This window comes from Calonectris borealis, chromosome 15, assembly GCF_964195595.1.
Source record: "Calonectris borealis chromosome 15, bCalBor7.hap1.2, whole genome shotgun sequence".
In the NCBI taxonomy this organism is placed as follows: Eukaryota; Metazoa; Chordata; class Aves; order Procellariiformes; family Procellariidae; genus Calonectris; species Calonectris borealis.
The window spans coordinates 21729477-21748184 of NC_134326.1; the positions used below are offsets into that span (position 1 = coordinate 21729477).

Here is an 18708-nt window from a genome sequence, read left to right on the forward strand (position 1 = left end):
GCAAAGGTGGGTGCTGTTTCCCCCACCGTGAACAGGCACCCATTTTACAAGGGCCGTGTCAACTCCAACACTAAAAATCTACTTATTTACAGAAGTAATCCACTCCTCTACAAAAGCTGCACAAGGTGACGTAGCCTTAGATCCCTCTGAAATAAATTTTTAAAGTATTTTTCTTTCCTACTGTAGAAGGTCACACAGTCTTTTTGACAGGAGATTTATGGAGCTAGAAGCCAGCAGAACAACAGTGGTGAGTGCTGAAGCTCGACAGTAACGTGGGCAGATCCTGTCCCGCAGGCCAGCTGCCCACTACAAAAAGCCTCAGCCCATCTACAGAGGGGGAAAAAAAAAAAACCAAAAAAAAGAGAAAGAAAATATTTTTCTTCATTAGTTCTCTTAGCTGGGGAGTCTTTTGGAAGTCTGCCCCTGCATGCAGAAGCATTCCAGAGCTCACAAGGAGACATAAAAAGGTATTTTAAAGTCAAACATCTTCTTAAACAGAAAGCTTTAAGAATTTGGGATGTAAGCAAGACACCTACACTACAGCTGGATCTAGATTTGTCTGTTTTGAATAATCTTATGAATTCTTCATACTAATAGAGGAACGCCTTCAGTACGGGCAAAATTAAAATAGCAATTACACTGACAGTGATTAGTTAATCTCCATACTCTGGAAGCATTAAAGCACTGCAGGTATTTTACCTTGCTCATTATTCACTGCTTGGGTGACAGAGGATTCTCGCTGTATGTAATGTCTCTACATTAATGGCACCATAAGGTATTTCTTTTAACATCTAAACGCTCTATTATGAAATGGCATTGAGATGCTGGACAGAGCTAGAACTGGGGCTTTCAGCACAGCTGAAATGCATGGGTTGGGAATACTTTCTATTCAAGCATCACTTGTGTCACAGGAGCAATAAACCCCATCGCAGCAGCACACGTTTTGCGGGGTTGCGAAGTTTTGCGTGGTTCAGGTGCTGAGACTTCAGCCCCAGGGAAGGCACTGCCCAGCAGGTCCCTTCACGTACAGCAAACAGCATTCATGGCAAGTAGAAAAATCAGATGGTATTTATTTCCACCATATGACAAGCATTTCAGGGATACATACAGTAGTCCAGTGGCATATACAAAGGTATGACTGAGACAGCGTCACACTCAAGCCAGAGCACCCTGTTCCAGTCCATTTCTGCTGACTGCTTTTCTCGGTTGGTACTCAGAAGTTTCCACTGCCAGTAGTAAAGTCCACCCTCCAGGCACAGTGAGTAAATAGTTCAACCGATAATGTGCACGGAGCATCAGTAGTGAACAAATCCAGAAGTGTTTGTTTTTACTCACATGCCCAAATGTAGCAGTTTTGTTTCACACAAGAAATTCAGTGCCTGCAGTTCAAGCACAGTGTTTATCTCAGGGCACTAGCCACTGAGAACAGTTGATTGCACCACAGATAACAAGCAACACCTCACGTCTAGCACGGAACATGTCCCCAGAGAGATTTTCGCTTTGCTACGCAATCCACTGCAGAGCAGATGATGTTTGTAACGTATCACTTGTCATGCTAAGACGTTAACAGCAATGAGATGGGTCAAGTCAGAGGTCACTCGTCTTCCCAACACCACCTAGCTGGATCCACTTCACTTCTGCTCCTCGCATTGGCTTGATCGTGTGTCACAACGGCTTGTGAATCACAGCCACGCCTGTTGTAAGAACAGACAGACACACACAGTTATCATAGGAGCAACTCCTGGCTTGCGATGTGGCCAAGATCACCCTGCAAATGGGCTAGCAGAGAGAGAGGTGTCTACATTTCTATGAAAGGTTCTTCTACCGAAAGCCACATAAACCATACAAAAATACAAGATTAAAGCTTCACAAGGCACAGCCCTCGAGTTTATGAAGTACCCCAGCTGTTGCCAGCTCTCCCACTGATTATTTACCTGCATAACTTCTCCCCGTGCTCATGCTGGTTGGTAGTAACGTCCACTTGTCCGTGATGGGGTTGTAGTATTCCACCGAGGCCAAATTACAGGAACCATCATCTCCTCCCACCACGTAGAGGAGACCATTCACCGCACACACACCTCAAAGCAGAGCGCAGATGGTTAGACATGGGCTAACTCATCCCCCACGACACGTTGCCTGCCACGTTCTGATTCATTCCCAAGCAGACACTTCATCTAGCACATTAGTCCCACTAAAAACGACACAGACCACTGCAGCCAAACACCACAGAAAGGTTTATTGTGGTTACCTGCATTTCTTCTACACATATTCATGTCTGCTACTTGCTTCCAGGTGTTTGTTCCTGGATCGTAGACTTCCACACTCTTCCTTACTAAGGGACCATCGTGCCCCCCAGTAGCGTACAGCAGCCCACTGAGAACACCGACACCTGCCGAACAGAGCCCAGCGTTAGCCAAACGTAGAGGGGAAAGGGTTGCATGTCCCTGGGTCTGCTACTGCTATTGTCTGGGCCTCTCCAAGGCATCTCCAAAACATGGGCCACATGTGCCTCAGGGTCACCTGGGACACGGTCAACTCTCCACCCAACCACCACGTGGCTCTACAGCAGACCGGTACAGCAACGCCTGGCAGATGTCCTATCTTTCAGTGCACCTTCTCAGGTAGATCTTGAGATGCATCTGAAATCAATAGCCTAGTCCCACGACATCCGTCTGCCTTTATTCAATCTCTTTGGACTGACTTGTTCTCTCTTCCCTTTACCTTCCTGACCGCTGCATCCCACCCCACCTTGTCCCTATCTGCCTGATCTTTTCTGCCACAGGACCCTTTGCTTTTAGCTCGATTCCCACTTCCAGGAGCTTTATTTTCGCTTTTCCTGCTGCCTTTGTGCCATATGGCTTCATCCCTTGGACATTCTTCCTCTTCTCAACAACCTACTGCCTCCAGTTGATGAGGCTGCCACTGGGTTCCTCTCCTCCCACTCCTGCCCCCAAACATGGCAGCACACTTGGCACGGACAAGGTGCCTCCAAGGCCACCTTCCCAGCTAGCCCCTGGCTTAATTGCTGGGAATGACAGGGATCTGAAGGGTGCTTCTGTCTAATATTAAGTAAATTAATTAATTAAAATGTTCACCAATCCGTGAGAGTTAAAACTTCCAGCAACGTATCTTCGTTAATAGGTTCAAAGGCCTCTATTAAAATTAACAAGTTGGGACATTAGTAAAACAGAAACATAGATCTGAACTGCATCATTTCAACCACGGGCATTAAGCAGCAGGACGGCCCCCGAGCCCTGAAGATGGACTCGTGCTGACGATTCAGGGAAAGGCAGAGAGCCGGAAAGGCGTGCGCGGGGAGGAGAGGGGCCCAAAAAAACCAACGGGTTTTCAAGTTGCCCCTGTGCAAGTCTCTCTCCTGTTTGCCACGTGCAGCACAGGGAAAGGAGAGCACAGGAGCAGCGATGGTGAGCTGGACAGCAGGCACCATCCGGGCTCGGCAGCTCCCGTGCCACGGGAGCATCTCCTGGCGGTGTGCCACATCCCAAAAACGTGGTGTGTCACATCGCTCCGAGTCTTGCCACGGTCAGCAGGAGCACGGACCACAGCAGCCGCCGTGCTGCACCTGCGGCAACATGAGGCAGGGAGGGAAACCATCTGAGCATTATTGCTCCTCCCTCACCCGAAAATGGGCCAGCACCTAAATGAGACCGACTGATCAATTAAAACTCCATCAGGCACATCGCCGTTTGGGGGACAGGAATGCTACCACTGCCACCTCTCTCTTCTCCAGATATTCTTAACTTGCTACTGCTGGGTTTGGCGTTGACCAGCCATCTCTCGCTGCACCAAGAGGTGTTGAAACCCCAACATGATATTGGGATTCGCAGTTTATCTCTGGAAAACACTGGTAATTAATCTCTAACTGCCATAAATATCCACCTTACTGGGTGAAATTCTCAGTCTAGTTGAGGTACTCCAACGTGCACCATCTAAGAAGAGCAGAACACGTCCCAGTATACGTCCTGGCCCCAGAGCTGGTGCCTCCCAGTTGACTGGGGAACAGGAACTCATTTAACTGGTGAGGAAAGCCTACCGTGTCTGAGCCCAGCAGCCTGGGTTTGCAGCACCTTAGCATTTGACTATACTCAGCTGTCACCAAAAATTTTACACTTTTAAGAGATAATTTAATTAGTAAACTAATTTAAGCAAGTAGGAGAGTAAAAGAGCTGGAAACACTCTAAGGCTTCTCCACCTAAACCTGCCTCCCTGTGCGGCACGACAGGGCACACGCGGATGGGACGTCCCTGCCAGGAGGGGAAAGCCCAGCAAACCCAGCACTGCCAGCGCCCGCACATCCACACAGCCCCACTGCCTGGACTGGGGTCACCCCGGGGACTTGGGGACACCCGTCCCCACCTCCGCTAGATGTCAGCACCGGGACGCAACGCCGCAGCTCTGAGCACCGTTTCATTTATGGAGCCGTACGATACAGACACTGCTGCAGCACCACTTGTGACGCCCCGGTGCCTGCTGGAGGGGCTTCGGGGTGACAACCAGGGCTTGAGGAGCTCAGCTTTCAGGTTGGGAACAGGAAATTGCAAGGCTATTTGGCAGGCAAGCAAGAGCATTCCTAATGCTGGACTTGCCGTGCGGAGATGTACTTGCAAAGCAGTGCTCAGAGCAGAGTGTTTCAAACAAAGAAAATTCACTAAAATCCATCTCACTACAGGCACAAACTGTTTTGCTGTGTTTCAACATGCTGTCAACAACACGAGATACTCATTCTGTTCTACAAGGTTGCATTGGGCTAGGTTTAAGCATCAAGCAGATACTAAAAACCGCTTCAACTGAATTCAAACCAACAGTATGTGACCATGATTGCCTCACCTGGAGTTATGGAAAAGGTATTAGAGTGAGGGAAGAAAGACGGTGTGTAGGGAGCAGTCTCCCAACCACCCAGCTCAGAAGGAAATTCCCACCCCAGCTTAACCTGCAGGGTTATTTCAGTCCACACGCAAAGGGCGGCCTCTGGGCTTGGCTACCCCTGGGCAACTGCCGCTTTGGCTGCTGCAGAACCAGAACTGCACAACCTGACACCAGGGAGGACCCAGCGCAGGCACTGAGCAATAGGACCAACACTGACACATTCCCTTTCACCTGAAGATGATTTTAAATGCAATGTTCCTCCTTTTCAGAGAGGACAAGTGTCTACCTGGCCTAACATCACATAGTAAGTTAGAAACCATCAAGACTAGAATATAATCCTTTTTAACATGTCCTTTCCTCTAATCCTCCAGATCGGCAACTCTTGCCAGCAAAAGGCACGCTAAAAACTAGCTTGGGGCAATCCAAGATGAATGTTGTTACCTTGACTTGGTCTGCACATCACCCAGTGCAGATGTGCTTTGTGCTGCAAAGCACCCACTGGATGCTTGCAGAGAAGATCCAAAAGGAAAATCCATCTGACAACCCCCAAGTGATGGGAGAGAAGGAGGCGCCAGCTTGGCTTTCCAGTCGCCGGCTGAGCCTGCAGCTGGTGATTTGGAAAGACAACTCCCTGCTTACAAGTGAGGCGCATCTGTTAGCGAGGCTACTTAGAAAAACTGAACATTATTTCATTAATCCAGAAATTAATTTCCATTTGGCAGATTTTAAACAAAGTCAGGAGAGTTGCTGAGAGCTTCCAAGCAATTACGGCTTTTCCCCTCATGGGAAGGCTGGGGAAAGAACAGGTTGCACTTGCCAGCCCAGCAATGCCAAAACACCCTTCTCCTTCCTTCCCGTGAGCAGAGGAGAACCCAGCGATCACCCACTCTTAAGAACACATCTCGGAGCCAGTACCTGCACCGCTGCGTCGAGTGCTCATGTCGGCGACGTAGGTCCATTCGTTCGTGGCTGGGTTATACTGCTCGACGGTACTAAGGCACTGACGGGACGCTCCATCGTAACCTCCCACGGCATAGAGCTTACCTGGAAGAGACGCAGGTTGGCATCGGCCTTACGGCTACGACTGATTTACATTACCATCACGCCTGATGGCCCCAGGTGAGGACAGATCCCGGCGGAGGGAGGCCCTGGGAGACGTGCCTAAACCTGCTGGGGTGTCCGGGGAAAATCCTACCGAAAGGATGTGAAGTAAGCTTGCAGGCGGGATTGTTTTTAAAGCTGTTAAAGCTGTCAACTAAGACGAGGAAATACAGGACACAACAGTTTAATTAGAAGCCAAAAGCCCAGAGGGTTTTCCAAATGACTTGATGGCCCAGGAGAAGAGCTAACATCAAAGCACATTCTGCTGATCGAGTGTTTCCTCCTGTTCAGGTGCCACAAGGCAAAGTGTGCTGTCAAAGGTCGATACTGTACATTAATTACAATATCACATGAGCAATAAACATGCAATAGCCTCTTAGGTTAATCTAATACCTGCATGGAAACCTAGACGTGATTTTGAAGAACCCGGGCCAAATCAAAACCAAGCAATGCTGCTAGCACAGCTGAGGCCAGCCTGCTCGCTCGTGCCAAGTGATCACAACACGGAAGATACCACAGGAGACCCTCACAGCATGGTGTATCTGTCCCTCCCTCCCTCAACTCAATGCAGGCTGGACAACATACACGTAGTGAGTCTGGGAAAACAGTCAGATGTCACGGGACTACACCATACATGGCACAAGGCTGATTCTCCACCATGTCCCATGTTCACAGACCTGACTGACCATCTCTAGACCAGGTCTCCAGACACTGCAACAACCAACCATTAATAAAGTTCAACAAATATGTAGGAAAATTCTAACCCAAATTTTTGTACAAAACCCATGAATAAGACCAATTGTCAGTCCGTAACAGCAGAGTCTGGCCACAAATGGGCTATGCAATTCTTTATCACATGAGACTCCCACCAGCAGTTACCGTCTACACTCTCATGCTTTTCCATCCTCCTGTTTCCTTGATGTTTGCAAAGCTCAAAAAACAGGCCAGCTCTTTTCTTTCTCGTGGTCCTGCCTCTGACCCCTGTTCTCCCTCACCTCCACCCACGCCTTCCTCGGGCTGTGATCATTAGGAGAGGTTTGCAAGGATCAGGTTTATGACTGCGCTCTTCTGCATCTTCCTGTCTCTATAAACGTTTCAAACTCTTATTTGTGCTGTTGTTTCAACCTGCCTGGTGTTAGTCAATGAATCAAGGCAAGAGTGCCAGAGAGAACAAGACAAGATAAAGTTCCCTGGCTGGCATCACTTATTAGATATTTTCAGCACCCACAGACATCAGATCAATCTTCACCACGTTCAGATGAACACTGTGGATTGACTGCAGGCTGCAGCTTGTTCCCTACACCAATATGATGAGCTCTTCTTCCCCATCACATGCCCTCATTTTTCTGTCATGGACTCCAACATGTGCAACACTTATTTGCACTTTCAAACAAAGCAAAGGAAAAGGATTTCATATGTCTCCAGTAGAAAACCTGTCCATAGAAATGCATCTCTCGGGTAGGTACTTACTATTTGTGCCACACTCAAATGACTGACCCACTTTAGCAATCCCACTGACTACCAGCAGCCCAGCAGTTCACAAGCACGGACCAGTTTTGAAGGAGATGCTTCTTAAATATGCAAATTTAGCACAACCTCCGCTATTTATTCTGACTTTATCTCCCTCCCTCTTCTCACATAAACACATTTCATGTACATAAAGACATTTCATGTATTTCCCACGCACACAAGTCAAACCAAGCCACTTCAAAGCGCAGTTTATAACAAGGCTTGTGCCAGCAGCTGCTCCACACCGTACTAATTGGAAACTGCTACACCACGCTAAAGACAAGGTCAAATAAAACCGTTCACTTGCTTCAGAATTGATTTTGCTAAAGGAAGAAAAGGTTCCTACTTAAACTGTTCTTTCTCCTCTGCTGCTCACTTCCAGGTCACTCGAGTTCGGTGCTGACACATAGGTGCCAACAGCCGCCGCGATCCCTCCAAGCACCCTCTGCACCGCCTCGCTCCCCAGCTGCCGCAGCACCAGCGCTTGCTGTCGTCAGTCCCTGCTCACTTACGAACCAGAGCAAATCGTGCCGTGCGCGCCGGCAAGCCTGATGTCAATAAACACAGGTGTCAGTATTCCTGCCAAACCGCCAGCTCGGGGCTGTGGGACGAACTATGCTCCTGTTTCTCTCGCTGAGCAGATTTTCTGTTATGGGTACTCCATCCACGCAATGTCTGCTGATGGCAACAGCATACGCTGCACAATACCATTTGCTTTCACCAGCCAGAAGCAGTCCAGGAAGAATGAGGGTTCAAAGAAACCTGCACACACCTAATGGCATTCACAGGAGGCATGGGCTGGTCTGTATGGGTCTGAGGCTCTTGGAAAGCTACACATGATTTTTCACTAAGATAAAGAAGAGAATGGAAAAAGCTGCAGTGATTACATCATATAAAATAAATCTTTACCAACTAAAGATAGTCTAGAAAACAGTTCCTGCAGTTCCCTCCTATTGCACTTAACCATTCTGGCTTCTGTTTGACGCGGTAACATTTACTTGATGGAAATGGCTGCTGATTTTCTTACCCTCCACAACTCCAACTCCAACACTGCTTCTTCTTGTGTTCATGGGAGCCACAAAAAACCACTCATTGGTTTTATAGCTATAGGCCTCAACTGATGCCAGACCTAGTTAAAAAGGGGATACACAGGTTTTCTAATTAAAAAAAAAGAGAAGAAAAAAAGATTGGTGTTGCACTTTCATCTGCCTTCCACCTCCTCCCAAGCCCATAATTCCCCCCACGTTCCTGCAACCCAATTTTCAAGTCCCTTGCCCTTCAGGCTGGGGCCAGCATGTCAACGCCACTTCTTCAGCAGCTGGAAAAACTGTTACCCCATGGCCTCTGTGCTGGGACTGCTGCCCCTCTGATGCGCTGAGGACACCAAGGAGGAGCAGAGTCCAGATTCTAAGCCCAAAAGTCCCACGTCCCTTCAAGCATTACAAAACGTCCACGGAAAGGTTTAAAAATTCACCCAGACCCCATTGCGTTGTACTCATCACCAGCTGAAATAGTGAGTTTAGGGCTTAACCAAGTGACAAAGCTCTACAGCAGAGGCAGAGGTGTGAATCTAAACATGCAGTTATGCCAAGATAAATCCCAGACACGCATAGCCTGTAAGATGCCTTGCTGGCATTTTATTCATGTTGCTATGCAAAATTTAACTAAAACCAGGAAAAAACCCCTTTTCAGTCCAGAATAAGCATATTCACACAGAGAACAAGACTATATCTCCAAAGAAAAAAAAATAGTGAGATACTCTGCAATTACTGATGGGTCAGAATGTGCATGTGGTTAGTTACAACACGCAGTAAACCCCATCTCTGGCTCTTTCTCTACAAAATCATAGAGGAAGGGTGCAGGAACCTCGCTAAAGCTCTGCAGTCTTTGCAGGGGTCTCTGAAAACATTTTTTCAGGTCAGGCACTGCCTGTTTTTTGCTCAGTCACCTACCAGTGCTGCCATCGAAGCCGCCCACTGCATACAGGAGATCATTGAGCACAGCTGCGCCTAAAGTGCTTCGTCGTTCCTGCATGCTGGCTATGGACGTCCACTGGTCCTTCACGCCATCGTACACATCGACCGTCCGTACCCTTAAAGATCCGTTAAAGCCCCCGACAGCATAAACGTTGCCAGCCATAAATACCACACCTGATAAAAGAGGAGAGAGATTTTACGGAGGTTTTACAAATAGTTCGGGAAGCAACTATCACCAGACGTCTGTTGGGATGTGTAAGGCAGCAGGGAAGGCAGAACGTGGGCAAGTCTTTGGCATTTTCTGCAGGTTAAGAGCATTGGAGCCAACTATGATAAAACACACGTGTCGTATGGAAGGTGAAATGCACATAAACACACAGCAACGTAAGGCACAGATGGATTTCACACCCGAAGGAATGATTCTCTGAGCCAGAGAGGACACCAAATGGCGATCCACATTCACAACCCTCTCAGATGTCTCCAGAGGAACACTCCCAGATCTGCTCTCCATCACCCACTCCTCAGCACTGAGAGGGATTGATTCAGCATCTTTGATTTTCACTAGGAAACCAGCAAGTAAAACTGGATGCCCGTGGGTTGCCAGGCCAGCGGGACGGGAGGAGGAGGGGAAACACTGATGGAGGAGCACCCAGGAGAGAGAGGTGATGAAGGGGAGACAGTGGCTACGGAGGGCAGACAGGCAGGAGCAACCCCTCTGGAGAGCAGGGCATCCACCTGAATGAGAAGGATACACGTGTAGGGAAAGAGGAGGAAGGAATGGCAAAAAGAAAGAGCTGCTTGAGGCCGGGGGCACAGAGAAAGGCTGAAGGGACAACTGAGGACATCCATGCAGCCCTGAAGATCTGCACTGGGAAACCGAAGAAGGTTGCAGGAAAAGTTCCCGTTACCTGCTCTGCATCTCCGGGAGGGAAGCTCAGCAACCTGATCCCACCGCTCCTCCTCAAAATCATAGCACTCCACACTGCGAATGGCTTTGGGCGCTTGCCCGCCCACCACAATCATCACCTGGAGAGGGAAGATGAGAGCTAGAAAACCTCAGAGACCAGCCCGGGCAGCTGCTCTCTGCAAAGAAACTATTGGCACAACCTGGTCAAGAGCAGCTGCCAAAAACATGCTGCAGGCCCACTAAAAGCCTCTGCAGGGGGGGGAAAAGTTATCTCCTGTTTAATGCATGCTAAATATGGCAGCACCGTTAACCCTTCCTCACCCTTTCCGAGGTGGGCAACCTGCCCTATTTCCCCATGAAACACAAAACCACTTTGCACCACGGCACACGCAAGACTTGCTGCAGAAGTATTTTTAAGCGAAGACGATCCCAGCGTAACTTCCACTGTTTAGTCATTATCTCCATGGTGGTGCTAAAAATAATCGATGCCACTTAGCAAATAAAACCTGACAGCTGCATTGCCACCTGCAGGGAAGATGACACTCAGGAAAATCACCAGGACTATTAAGACCCGGGGTGCTGGGCTGCCGAAGGAAGTGATTTATCAGCTTCATTAAGGCTTTTGGCTGCAACATGTATTGATGCAAATCCAGTAATCAAACCCTAAATTCCTTACAGATAGGGAAGATCTATGTGAAGGGCAATCTATGATCAAGGGCAATCTCGGGAGCACAAGAACCACTCTGCTGGATCAGGCTAAAGGTCCGTCCAGCCCCAGACTCCATTCCCAGCAACGGCAAGCGGTGGACACTGGTGGCAAACTGAGAAGATCTGGAGAGCATGCAGTGCGGTCCTTCCCAAATCTGCCCTGCCTGCCACCAGAAGAGAAACTCCCCATGGACTCGCTGACTTGCCCAGGGCAGCGGTCCCCGGAGCCTGCAGCTCAGCACTCCAGGGCTGCCCACCGCTGCTGAGCCCCAGCTGGGCGCTGCAAACCAACGCGTGCACAGGCAGCATCCAAACCACCCGCACCTACAAACAGCTCGACCTGCACTTTGTTCTGAACACATTTCCTTCGACCCTCCATGGCTATCAAGAGGCAGGATTTGCTCCCCTTATCACAGCAAATCGGCAGGAGCAAACACTACCCAAGACAATCTGATTTTTACAAGGCCAAGGAGCTAGAAGCAAGATAACGGGGCTTCAAATATAGTCAAAGAGTAGATGGGAAACTGGCTTTAACCTCTGAAAGGCGGCTGTGAGTAGCTGAGGGGATAAGATCGTCACTCGAGGTCACTCGGGTAATGAGCTCAACTCCAATCTCGGTTGCTTTAAAAGTACAGAGCTAGACAGCAATTTAAAGAATTTGAAGAGTATGCAAATAGTGGACTGTTTGATCTACAAAGACGAGAACGTGACAGTAGAAAGCAAACTGAGTCTAAATGAGCCCGACTACGAGTTGTGTAACAGTCTTCTATGGAAAGCTGCAGAGCTTCACACAATTACAGAATTAAGAGATTTCGCAGCAGACAGTAATCCTTCATCAGCGGGACAAACAGACCAGATGAAAGTTTCTCAGTAATAGGATTGCTGGAAGATCATCACCTTCTCCCCCTTCTTTACAGTTAAAAAGAAGGGAGGAGAGACCTGCAGAAGATTTGGGTTTGTACTCATAGGTCACACTACAGAAGATGTTGAGAACCTCTGAATTCGCTGGTTCACTGTTCATTTTATCCTTAACTACCTTAGTCCTTGAACAAGGGTCACGTCAGCCCTCCATGAAACCCCCAAAGCTATGTTCTACCAACTTCATGTCAGTGCCAGCAGGCAGAAAGGACACAACGTGCTGACACACTCTGCAGAACCACAATTTCTTGATGGACAGTCCAATACCTAAACATCTGATTAGTCCCTCATAGCACAGATCCCATACACTATCCCACATGATTTGTGCTCCCTATGATTTGTGCTTAGAAAAATAATACACTGTGCTTTTAATGTCTTACAATCTCCAAAATGCTTATTAATAACTTCAGCGACAGTCTGTTGAAAGACATCATGCCAAACTGCGTTTATCTCCAGGGCACAGGGAAAATAGTTTCTGTTGTCATTTTTTTCTTCACTAATAAAGTGGTGAGAGCCAGAGCACCACACGCCTGCAGGACAAATGCGGGGAGTAACAAGGATTATTTATTCAGTAGCTGCTTTGAGTCTATTGAAATTTGCTTCAGATTTCCTGCCCACGGGTCCGGGTGCCGTTGCTTCCTGCTTTCCTGGCTTCCGATTACGGATACGGGAAAAGGAAAGACACCTACTGTGACGCTCCTCAGCAGGGCCCATGACAGCGCTGAGAGCCAGCAGAAACCTCGGGCAGCCTCCGAGCACCACAGGCAGCTGCCTGCAGCCGCTGCTGCTCCACGGGTCGGCCACCCTCAGGCCGCAGCTCCAGGAGCAACAGCCGTTCACAAAACCACTTGTGGCTCACAAAATATTTCAAGAGCAGACCCTTGCCCCCGGGAGCAGAGATATTGCTTCTCCTAAGGGTTTATCTAAGTTTATCCAACTTAATTAAGTATCCTCGGTGGACATAGGCAATACCAGAAGAGGCAGTAAAACGCTTCGAAGGACGATCATGGAGGTAGTGAGAAGTAAGGTGGCAAGTACACCAGCTCCTTTCAAAGACAGAAAGAACATGGTGTGAGCTGACACAGAGCGACCAACTCGGCTTACCTTTGGCAGGCTAACGGGAGTCCTCGGCTTTGTTCTGGGATTCTTTATCAGTTGCCTTTGATCCAGAGGAAGCAAATGATATTTCATGGCCTCGATAAGGAAGTCTTTACAGGTGTTGTTATTCTTGATTAAAGCTTCTTCTTCAACTGTCTGAGAACACGCACACACATGAAAGATCATTTAAACGGAAGTACTTGGTGGCACAGGTCACCAGGAGCTTTGTAGAAAGAACATGAAACCTGGAATTTCTCTTCCAAAGTACCAACGTAAAAAAAGATGCAGAAGACAAACACAGACTTCCAGCTCTTCCCAAAGAAACACATGCAGTAACATCCAAGCTTCTCACTTTTTTCCAGTATCACCCACGAGTAGCAGTGCTCCCTCTATTTTACCCCCCTCTGCCAGACACTTAACTCAGCAGAGGAGAATTCACCAGGAGTCTGGGTACAAAATAAATAATTTCTTTTATTTGAGTCAGAATTTTTAAGGAAAGGCAATACCTTTTACTTGATCAGAAGATACAGTTGAGAGAAAAAAATACACGATGGGTTCATCTTGTGAGTAACAATTTTATTTCGATTGTATTGATTATTTTAGACACATGATAAAAGCATAGTAGTCAAAGAGCCCGTATGCCAACCCCTTCTTTGAGGATTCTCAGATCATTATCAAGGCCCAGATCCCAGGAATTAACTCGTCAAGAACAATCTCTAAGTCAGAGAGCATCTCACCCACCAGTCACACAGACCCATCTCTATGTGCAGAACACATCTTAAGCCAAAATCACCACGTGACATGTTTTCACCAAGCTGAATTTACCTGTGCATTAGGGAGAAAAACTGCACAAGCTTGTAACACCACTCTGGCTATTTTCAGGGTGAAAAATCCCAAGATATTAACTTCTAAATGCTTCCACCAAGAGGGGCAGGAGCTTCGCTCTCGGCACTGCCTGGCAGAGCACAGGTCACATTTACAAGAAGGTTTCTGCGCACACATTGATTTCAGAGTCCACCCAGTTTTTCCTTTTATTCCTCTGTTTACAGACTCAGCGACATGCCAAATTACCCAGCTCAGGCACGAACAGCCAAGCCATTGATTAAGGAGCTACCAGCAGCTTAAGTGCAAGTATTAATTACTTATTTGCAGACTAACCTGTACAAGATAATCTCTGGGCAAAAGGGGTAGGCGAACATGCTCCATCAGTTTAGCCATGTGCTCTAAGCGAGATTCCTTCTCATAATTTATCCAAGAAATAACCGCTTCAAAGACCTACACAAATAAAGTACAATTAAACGGAGAAGAGAGAACTGGCTTGCACAGTCACCTACCCAAAATCAGAAGCATTGTGATTTTACAGTATCGAAGGAAGGAAGAGCAAGATCTCTATCAAACACATGAAAAAGTCGTGACTATGCACAGAGCACAAGCACCACGGTAGCGAAGAGGTGAGCGGACCATGCATATTAATAAGCAACTTCACATCTAGATGTGCTGTATCACTCTCAAAGCTAAGCGTGTGTCCAGGACAATCATATACCTCTTGGACATTAGTACTGGAAGGCAGCCAGGAAACTTAATTAGCCTGCTGACATTTGCACTGGACATTATTCATGAAATCAGCCACAACGATTACTCCTGATAACAGATCTCCCCTCCCAAAGGAGTCTGGCCACACAGTAAGTCACTGTGTTCACCATCGTATTTAATCACTGACAGGTCCACCCCCTGCCCCAAAAACCAAGAAGTCTTCAGGACAAGTTCACCACATGCACAGGAAAACCCCGTCTGCAGCCACGCACGCATTCCACCCTAAAAACGCCCAGATACTTCTGCAGGGAAACAAGGCTGAACCAAAATCTAGTTTTACTTCCAGACCCAACCGGTTCAGATAAGCATCCAGACTTTGACTCCGTGAGCCGGGCACAAACAACCCCGTGCAGCGGGAGCCGCGCAGAGCCCTGCGCGATGAAGAGACGCGGGCAGAAGCGTCCTGCGTGGGCTCCTGGCATGAATATGCACGTGCTTAGATAACCGCGAGCCTCGCTCCTCCCAGCAGAAAGGCCTAAAAATGTCACCGGGAGTGGGAAAGGCTTCCTGAAACACCCAGCAAGGCAAGGAGAGGAGCTGGTGCAGTCTCGGATGCTGCACAGCAGGATCTGGACCCTTGCAGTGGAGTTTCCCCGCGGAGTCAGGTTTAAATTCTGACCCTTAACTCACACCTAGAGGCAAAATTCCCCAAGTGCTCTCGCTACCCGGTTACTCACGGGGCGCTGAGCACAGCCGTCTCCCGCGGACCCCGGCTGTCCCGTGCTTCCCCCAGAAGGCATCGCTGGCCCTCCGCCCCGCGACTCGGCACGTGCCCTCGGTTTCAGCTTCCCTCCGGGGTCACCAAATGGTCAGGCCAATTTGCACAGACATTTTTTCCTTCTTCCCACCCCCTCCCATCACTCCCCACGAAACCATTTTGTTCGCTGCAAGGTCACTAATTTGACAAAATTAACCAGAACTGAGGGCACCATCTCTCGGTCCCCAATTGTTGCTGGCAAAATTGCAGCAGGCGCCGGCAGAGGCATCCTCCCACAAAGGCAAAGCAGAGTGGAAAGGGGTTTCTTCCTCTTAGGCTAAACTATATACTTTAAAAAAGCAGTACAGCACCAGCCTCATTTCCTATGCCAACAAATGCTCCTGCTGAACTGTTTGGAATTCAGGACACTGCCATGAGGATTTAAGCAACGCAACAGGGAGCCGTGTAATCAAACCCCAGCAAATGCAGAGGAAAATAACTATTGCAGAACCTTTAAGTATTTTAAAATGAAAATAAACAAACAAACAAACAATTTCACTTTGGCTACAAGGCATTTAAAGTAGAAACTAGGTTGTTGTGAGATTTTTAATTGCAAATGAGTGTGGAAGGAGCATAAAGCAAATGTTTAGCCAACAAACATGCTTTTCATTAATCTCTTTTGCACAAATACAGAACAGGTCACAGGACTGGGACATACCCAGCTACAGACCAAGATGACAGTGAACGGGTCTTAAAGGAAGGTAAAGCAAATGTGCACAAGGAATAAACTGCTTCCTCGGTGCTGGAGACCACTCCCGAGTTAGGCATACACCGATGCTACCCTGCTGCGTCTACTCTAAAAATAACAGAAATTTTTTTAAAAAATCAGATTCTGGCACTTTCCGCTGGCTCTGATTCCTAATTTCATGAGAAGGGGGAAAAAATCTTAATCCAAGACAGCAATATCTCTATTTAAAGGCCACATCTGTTTCCACCACTGCCATGCCCTCCCTCCGCACGCCGTGCCCGCTGCAGACCCCCAGCAGCTGCTGCTGCTCCCGGGTTTTTCCAGCCATGCAAGACCCGCTGCCGGGGTGCGATGAAACGACGCAGTTACCCACACAGCTTTATTTGGAGCAGAGGCAGGGGCTGAGTTAGCAGCTGGCACCTGCCTGGCTGCAGGAGCAGTCCTGAGCTTGGGAGAAGCAGACTTCCCACTCTATGGAGTAGAAGGGTAAAAGCCTGGAATATCCCCTTTCCGCACACTACCTAAGCAAAGAGCAAGCCCAGATGTTTTCCCAGTCTCTTCAGCCAAAAACCCAGTTGTTAGATACTCGCAGGAGTGAGGACCAGACTGTGCACCAGCTTCGACTGCATGTTAGCAGCATGAGGCGATGAGTCGGTTACTGGACTGTGTAAAATCCCCAACCCAAAAATCCCAACCCTTTAAAAAATTTCTTTCTTCACTGTTCTGAGTCAGCAGGAGCCCTTTCTCAAGGGCTGGAAGCCCCTCCATTTCACACATCATTAGTAAGTATGAATAAACATGATTTTTTATAGTTTTTCCTTGCTTGCATACACTGTTATAATTAAAGAGCCAATTAGGTCAGGTACAGAAAGCATTGATAAAACCGTCTTCAAAGTACTCGGCTATAGCAAAAAGAGCAGGCAGGGACCAAAATAAACCTCTGCCCTAGGCCAAAAGGGCCTGTGCAGCTGCAGAGGCTGGCAACAGCAAGGGGGAGAGGGAGGAAAGGAGGATAATCTTCGAATGGCGGGGAAACGTTGTCACCATTTTACAATTAAAACAGACTTCTGTGGCAGCAGACAATTTTTGTAGTCCTGATGGTCTAGGGATATAAGTATGCCAAAATTTGTGGAGATAAAGAATGTATTTTATTAGGCCAATCGGTACTAGTTGGGGGTGGCAGAGGAAGGGGAGAACACCCCAGCTCTTGGGCACACGTGCCTCCAAGCATTGCAAGGGCAGTACCTCCCCCCTGGCCCTGGCAGGACTCAGCTACAACCCCTCCCCAGACGGCAACGCTCCGGCTCACAGGCTGCGTGCAGGGTGAGACACGGCAGGAACAGGAACAAGAAAGCCTCTCCTGAAATCTGGCTGTGGCAGTTTAGCTCTCAGGTGTCTGAAGTATTTGCCTACTTACAACATCTTGTTGCTTAAAAATAGTTATCTATCCATCACATGTGCACATGCACACACATCGATATGTGTGTGTGTGTCTGTATGTATAGATATACACACACACACATACTTTTACATATATACACTTTTTTTTAATATATACATCTCATACATTAGCAGATAGGAAGAATAAAGGTCAGGAAAACTGCTTGTCTGTCATGAAGCTAGCATAAAACAGCAGCCTACGAGTCTGTCCTCAATTTTCAGCACTTTGGACTCCAGCACATATTTCACGTTTATGTTCCAATCCCATTCTCTGCCTCTCTCCTATTATTCGTATCTGTTGTTTTGAACGTGCAGCTTATGCTTACATTTCCTTCCACTGCCTTGCATTCTCAACTTTTACAATCAGCTAAAGAAATACTGGTTTTGATTGTATAAAGCTCAGATGAGGGAGGGCGTACTTTGATTTCCCTGGGCACAAGGCCAATAAAAGCTTTTTAACAATGCTGCACAGGACTGGAAAAATTGGTTACTAAACTTGCACTTCCCTTTGCGAGCTGCTTGGCTCATGCAAAGCGATTCCGCTGCGAGTTCACGCCGTTTGTTTTTTCCCTTTTTGGCCCTGCCTGTGTGGCACCTCGCAACACCCCGCCGAGACGCCCACGCTAGCCCCACGCCTGCGGAAACGCGCTCCCGAAGCCTCCGAGTTTGCTGGCTCGGGATCTGAATGAAGCACGGCTGCCCTCGCGCCTCACGTGGTGCGGGTTTCCCGGCAAGCTTCACGGTCCGTCGGGGCCCAAGCACCCGCCTGCCTGCGGGGCTGAGCAGGATGGTGCACACGCCTGGACGCGCAGCCTGACCAGCAGCACCAAGCACACCCAGGTCCAGGCTCGTCCCACCAAAACGCAGGCATGCACAGAGGTCCTGAGCCACAAAATCCTCAAGCTCTCCCATAGCCTCCCACAAGTGTCCATCTCCCCGAAGCAACAATTTGGAGGTGAGCTGAAGGACTCGAGGCGCACACCTCTCCCCAGAAACCTGCTGCAGGTCATGCAAGAAGCCCGCACCAGAGAAAGGGGCTGGACTTGGTGTTCACCAAGTACCGCAACCACTGGCCACCCTCCTTCCCAGGACTACAGACTACACAAGATGTGCTGAACATTTCAAC

General features: G+C 48.3%; 1 protein-coding gene across 3 annotated transcripts in view; it reads right to left on the bottom strand.

Annotated features, from left to right (window-relative positions):
* Positions 1-1050: 1050 nt before the first annotated feature.
* Positions 1051-18708, bottom strand: part of KLHL3 (kelch like family member 3) — a 61177-nt gene continuing 43519 nt past the window's right edge. For all 3 annotated transcript variants that reach the window (XM_075164639.1, XM_075164641.1, XM_075164640.1), the window contains 9 exons: positions 14263-14379; positions 13111-13260; positions 10382-10499; positions 9450-9647; positions 8525-8626; positions 5803-5931; positions 2249-2389; positions 1935-2078; positions 1051-1694 (listed from right to left, as the gene is read on the bottom strand). In XM_075164639.1, the coding sequence (XP_075020740.1) occupies positions 1666-1694; positions 1935-2078; positions 2249-2389; positions 5803-5931; positions 8525-8626; positions 9450-9647; positions 10382-10499; positions 13111-13260; positions 14263-14379 (1128 nt within the window). In that variant the 3' untranslated portion in view covers positions 1051-1665. The remainder of the gene's footprint in view (positions 1695-1934; positions 2079-2248; positions 2390-5802; positions 5932-8524; positions 8627-9449; positions 9648-10381; positions 10500-13110; positions 13261-14262; positions 14380-18708) is intronic.